Consider the following 12,137-nt stretch of genomic DNA (forward strand, 5'->3'; position numbering starts at 1 on the left):
TAATACATATTTTTCTTCATGGCATAGTCATAAAAAAATCTAACCAAATTTTTGAGACATTTAACTGATTTAATACCCTCTGCTCTTCAGGAGGCTCTACCAATCCCTTTGATTTCAAGCAATGAAACTGGTGAAAAATATGCATGGGAAATATGCTAAAATGCTTGACAGGAAGATGCTGTGAATTTGTGGCCTTCAGTCACAAGTTCTTATCCATTACATACTGTATTGTTGGTTATATTCAGTTCTCAGGGACAGACATAGCTTGTACCTATTGGCAAACTTTCCATCTTTAATGATTTTTATCTTATTTGTTTTCTTATTCTGGGTGAAATGATGTACCCAATGCAAGGGTAGTCATATGACACTCTCTAGAAGTTGTGGGCTACAGTTCCTATCAGTCGCAGCTGGCATGGTCAATGACAGGTTGATGGGAATTGTAGTCTATAGCTTCTAGAGGATACCATGTTGTAGAGGTGGCCTAACATACAAGGCTGTCATATATATGTGTCTGAAATCCAAAAAAAAATAAGGCAAGTGATTGACAGGTGGTGGCCCCAGCCTCCTGTCAAAGTTGGCCTGTAAAGTTATATCCTGTTCTGTACCCTAATATATAGCAACAATAGGTGTTATAACTTGAAGATCACCTGACTCAACAGCATTCAATTTTATTTTACTGCTTAAATTATTTTATTATTTATTTTAGATATTTATATTCTGGTTTTCAAAAGCAATTCTTCAAAATAACTTATGGTCTGATAACCATGAGAACAGAGCATTAAAACAGTTGCAAAACAAAATATAAGCAGCATTAATAACAGAGCAACTAAAAAGACCATTTTTTTAAACAATGGCATAAGGGAATCAGTTGATTCAGACTTGATCATTATTGATTAGATTTTTTTTAACCCCTCTGAGATTGCCTGTGGTCATGATCAAGCATATATTCATTCATTCAATGACAGCTATAGACCATTCCCTTATATGCAAGCAGAGACAGTGAGAAAATTCAAATAGAAAAGCCCAACATTAGAACTATGCTTAAAAAGTCTGGCTTGAGGTAAGATCTTTGTAATCAATGAGGAGATAAGCAGTTCCTTTAAAAAGTGTTGATCTTCAGAAACAGAATGTGCAGGTCTATTTGTATCATGGACCTCTAGTGTGCTCTCTTTCTCTCTCTGTGTGTGTGTATGTGTCCTATACACGCCTAAAAGAATACAAGCCTAAAATTCAATTCAAAAACCTTTAGGGGCTTGGGGGCACATTTGGAAATCTGAGAAATAATATCAAACTCACAGAAGAATACTGTTGATGCTCAGAGCTTCCTCTAAAAAAATGCACAAACTCTGAATCAATAAAATGTAGACAAACACAAGGAGTATCCTTTCCATCAAAACAGGCAGTCCTCACACCAACACCACCAGCAAAGGGGAAAAGCCAACACTTTAAAAATAAATAAATGGGATGGTCAAAAGAGCTTGCTGGGCACCAAACTTATAAGATTTGAGAGTACCTCCATATTTTGGGAGAAAGGGTCTTTAGGATCACACAGTGATGAAGATATTCGGTGGTTCCCACGAAAGCAACGCTGGCTGATGTTATGTGGCACAGGAAAGCTCTGACGAATAATTGTTAACCTCCCAATGGACTTCCTCACCAGCTCCTGCACGTCTGCATCATTGATCTCCTGCAAGATAGGGCACAGAAAATACAGTCAAAATGTAAGGCATCACAACTTTATAAGGTGTGTGTGTGTGTGATTTTATTTTATTTCTTACATTTAAATACTACCTTATTGTCCAAGGAGCTCAAGGTGGCATGCATGGTTCTCTCTCTCTCCATTTTACCATCACAAAAAAACTGTGTGAAGTAGGCTGGGTTGAGAGATAGTGACTAGACTTAAGGAACCAACATGGTTGAGTGGGGATGTGAAGCCTGGCCTCCCAAGTCTTAGTCCAAAACCCTAATCATTACACCACACTGAAAATAAAGATTGTAATAATCAGTGCTTTTTTTCTGGGGGCACGCAGGGGTATGCATACCTCTAAACATTTTGTGAATCTTTGTACTTTTGTCCATTTACTGTATTTATTTCCCCCGTTCTGAACTATAAAATGGTGAGTCAAAATGAGAGTACCCCAAACATTTTTTTAGAAAAAAAAAATCACTGGTAATAATTAATATTGTTGTTATTATTGTTGCAGCAGTTGTTCATTATTTATTAGTTCTTCATACAACTGCCCCGGCATTAATTTATGCAAACATCGAGTTCATGGTACATTCTGAAAAGCTACATAAAGTTAAGTGATGCTATATGTTATACATATGACTACGTTTAAAATTTCCAGAACAACTAGGTCAGGTGCATTGCTATTTCTATTTTATTTCTTTAATGGTTCAACAAATAAAATGCTGAGAGCCATGAATTTTAAACATCAATCTTCTTGACTACACTAAACCTATTATATTCTTCTTCATAGCCTGTCATAGATTTTTGAAGCCATCTGTTATTTATGTTCTTTATGAAATATAGATTTTTCTGCAAACAAAATAACACCTGGCATCAGCTGTGTCCAGTGTAATATCCTGCATTTCTGGTCGATTAATCCTTAATGTACCATAGATAATGGCTTCTCTCAGCTTACGAAGCCATCTTATCATGTAGTCTGTATCATTTCACTAGTTACAAGAGAGAAGAAAAGTTGCTATCTGCTGCAAAATGCAAACAATTCTTTTAAAAACTTGCAATACAATTAGAGATAGAAATTTTAAAAAACCTTAATAACACCATTGGTTTACAAGACTTTAAAAAAAAAATCAACTGGAGGGAAGTTGGTTAAGCTCACTGCAAATCAATCATTATTGTGTTGTTTTGCTACACATCTCAGGATGATCCAGAAATGCTCACACACTAAGAGGTATGCAGCTGAGTAGCTCTGCATGTGAAGGTGCAGAAAAGAGACACAGAGATAAATGGCAGGTAGCCTTTGGCACTTGTGTTAAGAAGCAGATAACCATCTCGCTATGAGTGCAAAAACAAATATCCCCAAGAGTGCTGAGATCAGAGATGGATAACAGCTTTCCTGAGTCATCTGCATCATCCTACTTTGCACATGTTCAAAACCTTGTGCATGCAGATAAGCAGTGGATCCATTCTCCTTCTTCTTTACATTGTATTCCTTCCTTTCCACTCCTCCAACTCTCCCCGCAGATCAAAGCAATTGAGTGGGCATATACAGTGGTACCTCGGGTTAAGAACTTAATTCATTCTGGAGGTCCATTCTTAACCTGAAACTGTTCTTAACCTGAGGTACCCCTTTAGCTAATGAGGCCTCCTGCTGCCGCCATGTCACCGCCATGCGATTTCTGTTCTCATCCTGAAGCAAAGTTCTTAACCTGAGGTACTATTTCTGGGTTAGTGGAGTCTGTAACCTGAAGTGTCTGTAGCCCGAGGTACCACTGTATGGAGTTAAGTGATCATGCAAACCATCTGATCCCACACTATTAAGGGATTTCTATAATAACAGTAACACCTTGAACTTGGCCTGGTAGCAAATAGGCAACCAGTGCCGGTCTCTGAGCAGAATTGTTACATGCTGATAGAGTCTCACACCTGTCAGCAATCGTGGTACAGCATTCTGCACTAACAGCAGCTTCTGGATCACGTGCAAGTATCATATACTTGAAACACAAGGGAGCCCCACATACAGCACATCGCAGTAATTCCTATCCGGAATTACAAATTACAAATGCAAATTACAAATACAAATTACAAGTTACAAATGCAAGAACTACTGTGGCCAAGCTTTCCCAGTCCAGGAATGGTCGGGTCTGGGACAGCTGTCCTGCGTGCACAAAAGCCCCATGATATGCAGTACAATATGATTGAACTCAGATGCTTGCCTTTGCAGTAACTGAGAAGCTGTCATTCTGCAAAACTTCATATTCACATGACTATGCTCCACTGCCAAGTTCTATTTTCTATGAATTTCTGACTTTTAGCTGTGCAAACATTTATCATGTCTCTCCCCAAAAGCACAGAGCATTGTTTCTTCAGTATTCAGCACTTTTGTGCATTTTAATTAGAATTCACAGTTTTTTATTTTCTTCCTTTGCTTTCTGGCAGTTGCTGGCCCTAAGACACATCATACATTTTCCGAACTATCTTGAGACTAAAATTCAGTGAAAAGAAGGCTTAAGGTGGTATTGGCAATATATGCATTGCCACTGTAGTGAGGCATTATAAGCCTAGCACAGAACAGATTCACAACTGTGCTGTTGTAGAGTATAAATTATGTTGAATGGTTTTTGTTTTATTTACACTTTTAATTAATTTTTAAAGCAACCTTTTCTGATTTGTCCATGGTTTTCTTTAAGGATTCATGAGAGGTGAAGAAACTATTGTTACTATATACAAGAAAATAAGCCAATAAATCTTTTAGGTTGCTTTCTACATACACAACTGCCCCAGGACAAGAGCTCCGCTGAAAATACTAACAATTTTTCCAAACATTTTTTTCTGTTCTGAAAAAAGGTCACCTTTCTGTCATTGGGGGGGGGGCACTACTTATGAAAAGGTTCTACTGAGTTGCTCGCTCTCAGTTATGTCATTGTTTAATCAAATATGATTGGTTCTGTGACCTCATTCTGCTCATTGTGTGATTGGGTGGGATCACTTCTGAACTTTGATCCAGAGAGATGTAAGAAGAACAAGCTGGGTTTTGGTGGAGATGATTGACAATCAGGGTTGAGAAAACATTTTAAGAATATAAGAAGAGCCCTGATGGATTAAACCAAAGGTTTAATCAGCCCAGCATTCTGTTCTCATGGTTGACAACTCATGGTTCAGATCCCGTTACTGTACATGTGAAACCAGTGGGGTATATGCATTATTCTACACATTACTTGGCTGGACAACTGCATTGCAAAATTCAGAGAAATGCAAGTTTTGAAGAGTGGTTTGTTTTTCAGTTTGGGTTTTGTTGTGGAAAGTGAGTTAGTAAGTATACCTTTAGATGTGAATTTCTCCTCCAGCCTTGGAGTTAAGATACATTTGTATGCAGATCTTGCCCCAGTGCTGATATTTGACCCCTGACAACTTTTCACTTGGGTAATGTAGCCTTCAGGTGAAAATGATTCCACATCCCTGTGATCGATGATTAATCTTTCCCAGTCCTGGAGGTCTACTCACCAATACCATCAAACTGTCTTGGGGCAACTAATCTTTGGAGAAAGGGAACACTGAAGAGGTAGAACTAAATCATTTCTCCATATTTCTGTTACTCAAGAGCTTGTCTAACACTTAAAATACTATTAATAATAAAAACACATTTTGAGATCCAGTAAGCAGGGCAAAAAAACTATTCTCTATTCCATTGATCTGGATTAGAAAGTGAAAGATTGCTCGCTAAGAAACAGAGCAATTGCATACACAAAGACTTTAATACAAAAGGAACATTTTTAAAGAAATAAATAAAAAATCACTCCTGCACCTTATTTTCCAGTATACTGCAGTTCTGAGCACTGATACACTGCATTACTTAAAATAGCAGGTCAAGTAAAGATTTTCCACATATTCTCACATCTCAAAGTGAGCAAACAAAAGCGCTGAAGTTCATAGTACATAGAGCAAGAGTGGGCAATGTGTGGTATCAAATTTTTTTTGTGGTTTAAAAGCTCTTATTAAAATTGCTGCTTCAGAGTTTCTAACGAGACCTGACAAGTCACCAAAGTGTGTGGGAATCTTAGTTTTACTTTTTAAAAAAGAGTCTCTTGCGATGTGAAATGTGTGATGGGCAAGATTCAGCCCCAAGGGTCCCTACTGTGCTCTCTGAAGTTTTATTGAAACTCCGCAAATCTTATATTTCTGGCCTCTGCACCTTGCAGAGATAAAACTGAATAGGTGATGTTTGAAAACAAATTTTACGCAGGAACCCCAAAGTTGGTGGGTGGAAACGGGAAAGAGACAGAGGAAAGAATGAAGGGAGCAGCCAATAAAAATTATATTGGAAAAAAAAAGAATGAAGGGAGCAGCCTTCTAGCTCAGAATGGTCTACACTCAGTGGCAGTGACTTCCAGGGTTTCAGACAGGGGTCTCTTCCAGACCTACCTGGAGATTTCTGCAATTGAACCTGGAAACTTCTGCATGCAGAGCAGATGCTCCACGCCTGAGCTACACCCTTTTGCACAAAGGACCGAAAGTTAATCTGAGCAGAGTGAGAAGTAAGGCCATCTTTTCTGAGTTCCCTGCTTTAAAATTTCCCTCTTATTTGGGAACAGATACACTGGTTTGGTTGCTTGATCTTTTGAATCCATGCCTACCCCTGCAGGAGATTTTTGATGCTTTGACCATTAGAGGCTAGATGGGAGAAAATACTGGCAGATGGAGGCATCACTGACAACATAAAAAATTTGACCTGGTTGCCTGCACCTCAGCTGGTCAAGAACCAGTGCTGTCAGCTGTTCCTGTTTGTAAGACCTGAGTGTTGCCTCCTCTCCCACACTTAATCCCTCCTTCCTTCTTTAAAAAAAGGCTCCCCAGAGCCCTGCCCAACAAGAATCTTACTCATTGTTAATACTCAGCTCTAGAAGATATATGATTAGAATGAGTGTGTATATGTGTCAGAGATCGGTGCTTCAAAGAGAACATGCCCCTTATTATTTATTAAATTTATATACCACCATTCATTTGAATACCACAGGGAGATCTGCAGTATAAATCCACAACATACAGAAAATAGCAACAACATAACTCCCCCAGCCCTATAGGTACATTCAGGTCCCTCCAACCTGGAAAAACGCATCCAGTGATTTGAGTTTTCCATCTTTAGGCTAACCAACATCTAAGCTATGTGCCAATTCAGAGCTTCAGATGAAATATAGTATAGAAATGTTTTAAATAAATGGAAAAAATATGCAGGAGAACGAACAACAACAGCCTGATGAATTTGCACAAATTGCGTTACAGATGAAAAATTTTCCAATTGCAGGATTTCAAATCTGCAGTTGTAGAAACCAGTTTCTAGATTTTGCACTCCTGATTCTCATAGGCAGCTTAAAATCATGATCTCATCATAAAGAAGGGGGCTGCTTTAAAGCTCAGATTTCCCGCTGAAATATAAATTAAGGACAAAACAAGCAGATAGACCCTGATTAAGATAATTTATTGTAGTGTGATGCAATTAAGACAATCTAATAATTAAACATCAAAGCAGATGTCTGCGGCAATCAAAAACAGATCAAGGAATATGCTCATGATTTGTCTAAACAATACATGATGTGGAAGATACAGGTAGAGTAGGTGCTATTCACTTTACACTGGGGACCAATTGCCGCCTCACTTAATTAAAATCATGTAACGTGGACATAATATATTACTCATTAAAAAACAACAAGTGAACGCTCCATCATACTAGAACAACCTAACTGAATAGGATTTTGCTATATTATAGTCTATGCCAGTGACGAAATTATTTTTAAAGGAACTTTAAGTGGTTTCTATCCATTCTAAGTGGATTTTAAAATACATAAAAAATATGTGGAAAGCAACTGCACTGCACACTATGGCATTTGCAAACAAGTACATAGTGAGCCAGTTCGGATGTACTGCTAAGCCAAGGGTGGCTAATCTGCAGACCACGGAGTGTGTACAGCTCCCCAAAAGCTTTTATGTGACCCCTAAAGACACCTCCAAAATATACCTTTTTATCTGGCTATTTTAATTGGGTGGGTGGGTTGCCCTGCTGCAATACTGGAAGTCTTGGGTTGGTAGCCTCTTCTTAACTTTGCTCGTTTATGAGCTGTTTCTTAGAGTAACTCACCCAAAATTGTTTTAGTTTTACTTCTATATTGACAGCGTTTTGACCACTGTTGGCTTCCTCCACTGCTGCTGGCTCCAACAGCTGCAAATGTTTCAGCTGAGGAAGTCATACAGAGCAGTTAAAGGCATTTTAGCTCTCAGCACCAGCAGCTGAGCAGAAAGAGTCAGAGGCAGCAGTCCTTCCTCACCCCATTGCAGTGCTGGAGGCGCTGGAGTGTGGAGGAGTGGGAAGCACTGATTTATTTATTTATTACTCTTCCAAGGATCCTTCTGAGAAAAGTCAATGAGCAGCGTTTCTCCTCTCTCCACTCCTGTGCTGGAGTGAAGAGGAGAGAAACGCTGCTCCATACTGCAGCAGCCTCTTACGGTGGACCAAACAGCTTCCAGATGTGGCTTGCCAGTGGTTTCTGAATTCAGATGCAATGACAAACTGTGGCAGGTGACTTCAAATCATGTTTTGTTATCCTGGTTTGACCTTCCCTTTCAAGTCAAGGTTTGTGAGGTGACACAGATTCAGACCGAAAAACAAAACAGTGGTTTGACTTCATAAACCATGATTTGGTGTGACACCTGAATGCAACCATTGTCTCCCCAAATGAAGAGAGGGAGATATTCATTGGCCTGGGTTAGTTTTGGAGGTGGAGGCCTAGTTACTTTCTCCTTGTTTGGGCAAAGGTGTCTGCTCGTATGATGCGACTGATAGGAGCTGGTACCATGCTAGATCATTTGTGAGCCAGGCATGGACATCAAAACAGTGATAAGAGTAGATGTTTTTTGGGCACTAGAAATACAACTCTGGCTTACCAAGGCCAGGGAAAGTTGGCCTGCAGGCTCAAAATAATTCTCCCTCCTTGACTAGATGTAGGCTTTTATCTAAGTTCCACTGGAATTTATGGGAATTCATTAGGTACCGTATATCTTTCTCCAGCTTGCACTGAGCCACTTAACGTAATTAAGGATAGTAGAGGAGGAGAACAAGCAAACACCACTGAAAAGATTCATTAGACAAAAGGAAGATTGCCTTTGGTTTCTGGATGGTTTGTTATTTGTTGTTTATTATTTTAAAACATCCCCCAAAATAGGAACTGCAGCTAAAAGAAGTAGGGGTAGGGAGAGAAACTAAACATGCTCAGCAGGGAAGTGCTTTTCATTTATGTTATTCAGCTCCGCAGTCTTTTCAATTCTATTTCCGCCTTACTTGTTTTTATAAAAAACAACCACCACCATTCCCACCCACTAGCACTTCTGAACTCTGCTCCTGCTACATTGCTCCTTGTTGGCAATGTCAAGGCCAGCTCTCAGTATGGATAAAAACAGGATTCACGTTCAGCTGACAGTTACCTCATTTATAATGATCCAGTGACAGTCAAAAGCAACCAAATTGGCTTCCACGACCTGAAATAGAAAACAAACCAGCCATCAGTCATCTTTTCTACATGAAAGCCAATGACTATTAAATAGATGCTTCCCACAAATGACCAAGCCGGGGCAGGAGGGGGAGGGGAACGGTAAATAAATAATGATAAAGCCATCGGGTCTGAAAAGACCTTTACTATTCAGCTGAGAGGGAGGGAGGGAAAGATCATTTGGGCAAAATGTTGCCAAAGCATTTTGGTTGTTTTCAGGCATTGCTAATCAAATGTGGGATTATAGTGCATTTCCAGCACCATGGAGAACAACGGGCCCCTTTGCTTTCAAAATCTTTCTTTCTTTAAATGGCCAAATGGTTAAAGCTTTAATACTGGATGGCAAGCAGGAAAACAGCAAGAGTTTCATGCTTCAGACAGTCTCCTCTATTTAAACCAGGCCTCCCGTAATCTGGTGCTCTTCAGATGTTTTGGACTACAACTCTCATCAGCCCCAGCTAGCATAGCTTTTTAAGCACCACCATGAGAGCGTACTCACTTGCCGTACTTTGTTTATTCTCCCTTAGATCAAGCACGAGGAAATCTGGTTCTGTGTATTTGGCTCAGAAGGAAGTGCTGCTTCCACTGTAATCCTGAGGGGCCCACTGACAAAAGGTAGGGGCTAAAATAATACTTTTTAAAAATAAAATAAATAAGGAAGGAAGGTACTTTGCCAAGGGCACCATCAAACCTGGCCCTAGCTTAAATAATTCTTAAGGTTACAGAAGCTGCCTGCAGATAATACGTTCTGATCACATTTTTGTCAGCGTTGTCTGGTGCAGAAAAACATTACAGTATTTTTCTTTAGTGTTTCCATTTCCTCCCTCTCTCATTCCCTCCCTTCCTCATACACACAAGTCTAGTGATGGAGGTGAGATTAATTTGGTCCATAATTTAAAATGAACTGACCTAATTTTATTTGCTGGCCCTGGATTTCTGTGTGGAAACAGCTATTGGATGACACACTTCTCAGAATTTTGCAACACAAAAGCTTATTTTGCTTAAATATGCACACAAAAGCTTATTTGGGGAGGAAATGCATTTAAATGCAAGCAAACATGCAAAATGTTTACATTGTGCGTTCTTTAATAAAAAGTGCATACAGCTCCAGCGGAAATTTTCATGTGGCTTTATTTTATTTTTTTAGGTTTGCAAAAATGGATGCATGGTATCTGTCAGTGGAGCAGTCTTTCTGTATTTATTTATTTATATATTTCTTGGACAAGGTGTCCCTTTTAAATTCATGGCCTAATGTTCTTCCATGCCCTTGTCTTTCCCCTGAGCTTGCAGGATTCTTCACTGAGTTAGTCTACCACAACATCATCAAGGAGGCAGGAGAGCAAATGGGATTATGATAATGAATAGTCACTAGAGAAACAAAGAAGTCAACTTCCCTAAACTCTCATGAGTCATTTGCATGGCATGAAACGGGTGACTGGATTTTCCTCGTGGTATTGATTGATTGATTGATTGATTGATTGATACGAGGAGCAAAACTCAAAGAGGAGGTTTAGAGTTTTCATCAGTATTAGAGACTCTGGCAAGTTCTGTTACATCCATTCAATTTATGATCACTACTACAGAAGAGAGAAAAGAAGATACTATAGAATTTACTCCCACAGGAGGCAGTGATGGATATTAAGAGTTTGGATTTGATATCCCACTTTATCACTACCCAAAGGAGTCTCAAAGTGGCTAACATTCTCCTTTCCCTTCCTCCCCCACAACAAACACTCTGTGAGGTGAGTGGGGCTGAGAGACTTCAAAGAAGTGTGACTTGTCCAAGGTCACCCAGCAGCTGCATGTGGAGGAGCGGGGACGCAAACCTGGTTCACCAGATTACGAGTCTATCGCTCTTAACCACTACACCACACTGGCTCTCAACCTGGATGGATATCAACTGGATATCAACCTGGATGGCTTTAAAAGATTAGACACATTCATGGAGGAGACACAATGCTCTTTGTTCATGGTCAGAGGTAGTAATGTTTCTGAATACCAATTGCTGGAAACCACAGAAGGGGAGAGGATTCTTGTGCTTGGGTCCTGCTTCCCACAGGCATCTAAGTGGCAACTTTGAGAACAGGATGCTGGATTAGATGGGCCATTGGTCTGATCCAGCAGGCTCTTCTTATGTTCTTACTATGTACTGACAGGTTACCAGACTAAATTACAGGCTCCTTCAAGTCTCACCATCCTTTAGAAAGAAGGCACATATAACATTAGCTTATTCAAGATCATTTGTTCATTTCACCCAGTAGTTTCTTCTCCGGCAGACACTGTTCAGGTTCCATGGCTAGTTTCTTGGCTCTCTCCTGCTCCACTCTCTTTGTCTCCATCATCAACAAAGCAGATTTCTCTAGGATCCACCCATTTTTGTTCTTTCACTGCCTGTCTGGTATCTGACATGTTCCACAATCTGGGGATAAGTCTTTTCTATAAGGGACGCAGGTGGCGCTGTGGGTTAAACCACAGAGCCTAGGACTTGCCGATACGAAGGTCAGCGGTTCAAATCCCTGAGACGGGGTGAGCTCCCATTGCTCGGTCCCTGCTCCTGCCAACCTAGCAGTTCAAAAGCATGTCAAAGTGCAAGTAGATAAATAGGTATTGCTCCAGCGGGAAGGTAAACGGCATTTCCGTGTGCTGCTCTGGTTCACCAGAAGCGGCTTAGTCATGCTGGCCACATGACCCAGAAGCTGTACACCGACTCCCTCGGCCAATAAAGCGAGATGAGCGCCGCAACCCCAGAGTCGGCCACGACTGGACCTAATGGTCAGGGGTCCCTTTATCGTTATATATATATTTTTAATGCCAATCCCTCTCCCTTCTTAAACGAGAAGTTCAAAAACATCGTTTTAATACACATCCTAATATTAGAGAGAAGAGCTGGTGATGAACTGCGAAACTTTTCC

The 12,137-nt window shown here is 40.0% G+C and overlaps 1 protein-coding gene and 1 long non-coding RNA gene across 8 annotated transcripts in view; one reads left to right on the forward strand and one right to left on the reverse strand.

Moving 5' to 3' along the window:
* Positions 1–12,137, forward strand: part of LOC310852974 — a 472,952-nt gene that overhangs the window by 305,050 nt on the left and 155,765 nt on the right. The window lies entirely within an intron of this gene.
* GRID2 (glutamate ionotropic receptor delta type subunit 2) overlaps positions 1–12,137 on the reverse strand; it is an 835,972-nt gene that overhangs the window by 286,584 nt on the left and 537,251 nt on the right. For all 7 annotated transcript variants that reach the window (XR_014568339.1, XR_014568340.1, XR_014568341.1 and 4 more), the window contains exons 5-6: positions 9,161–9,214; positions 1,514–1,687 (exon numbers count right to left, since the gene is read on the reverse strand). Coding sequence is in view for 4 of the 7 variants with exons in the window: in XM_083756400.1 (XP_083612526.1) it covers positions 1,514–1,687; positions 9,161–9,214 (228 nt within the window). In the remaining 3 variants the exon portion in view is untranslated. The remainder of the gene's footprint in view (positions 1–1,513; positions 1,688–9,160; positions 9,215–12,137) is intronic.

This window comes from Podarcis gaigeae (assembly GCF_964106915.1).
Source record: "Podarcis gaigeae genome assembly, chromosome: 9".
Taxonomy (NCBI): domain Eukaryota; kingdom Metazoa; phylum Chordata; class Lepidosauria; order Squamata; family Lacertidae; genus Podarcis; species Podarcis gaigeae.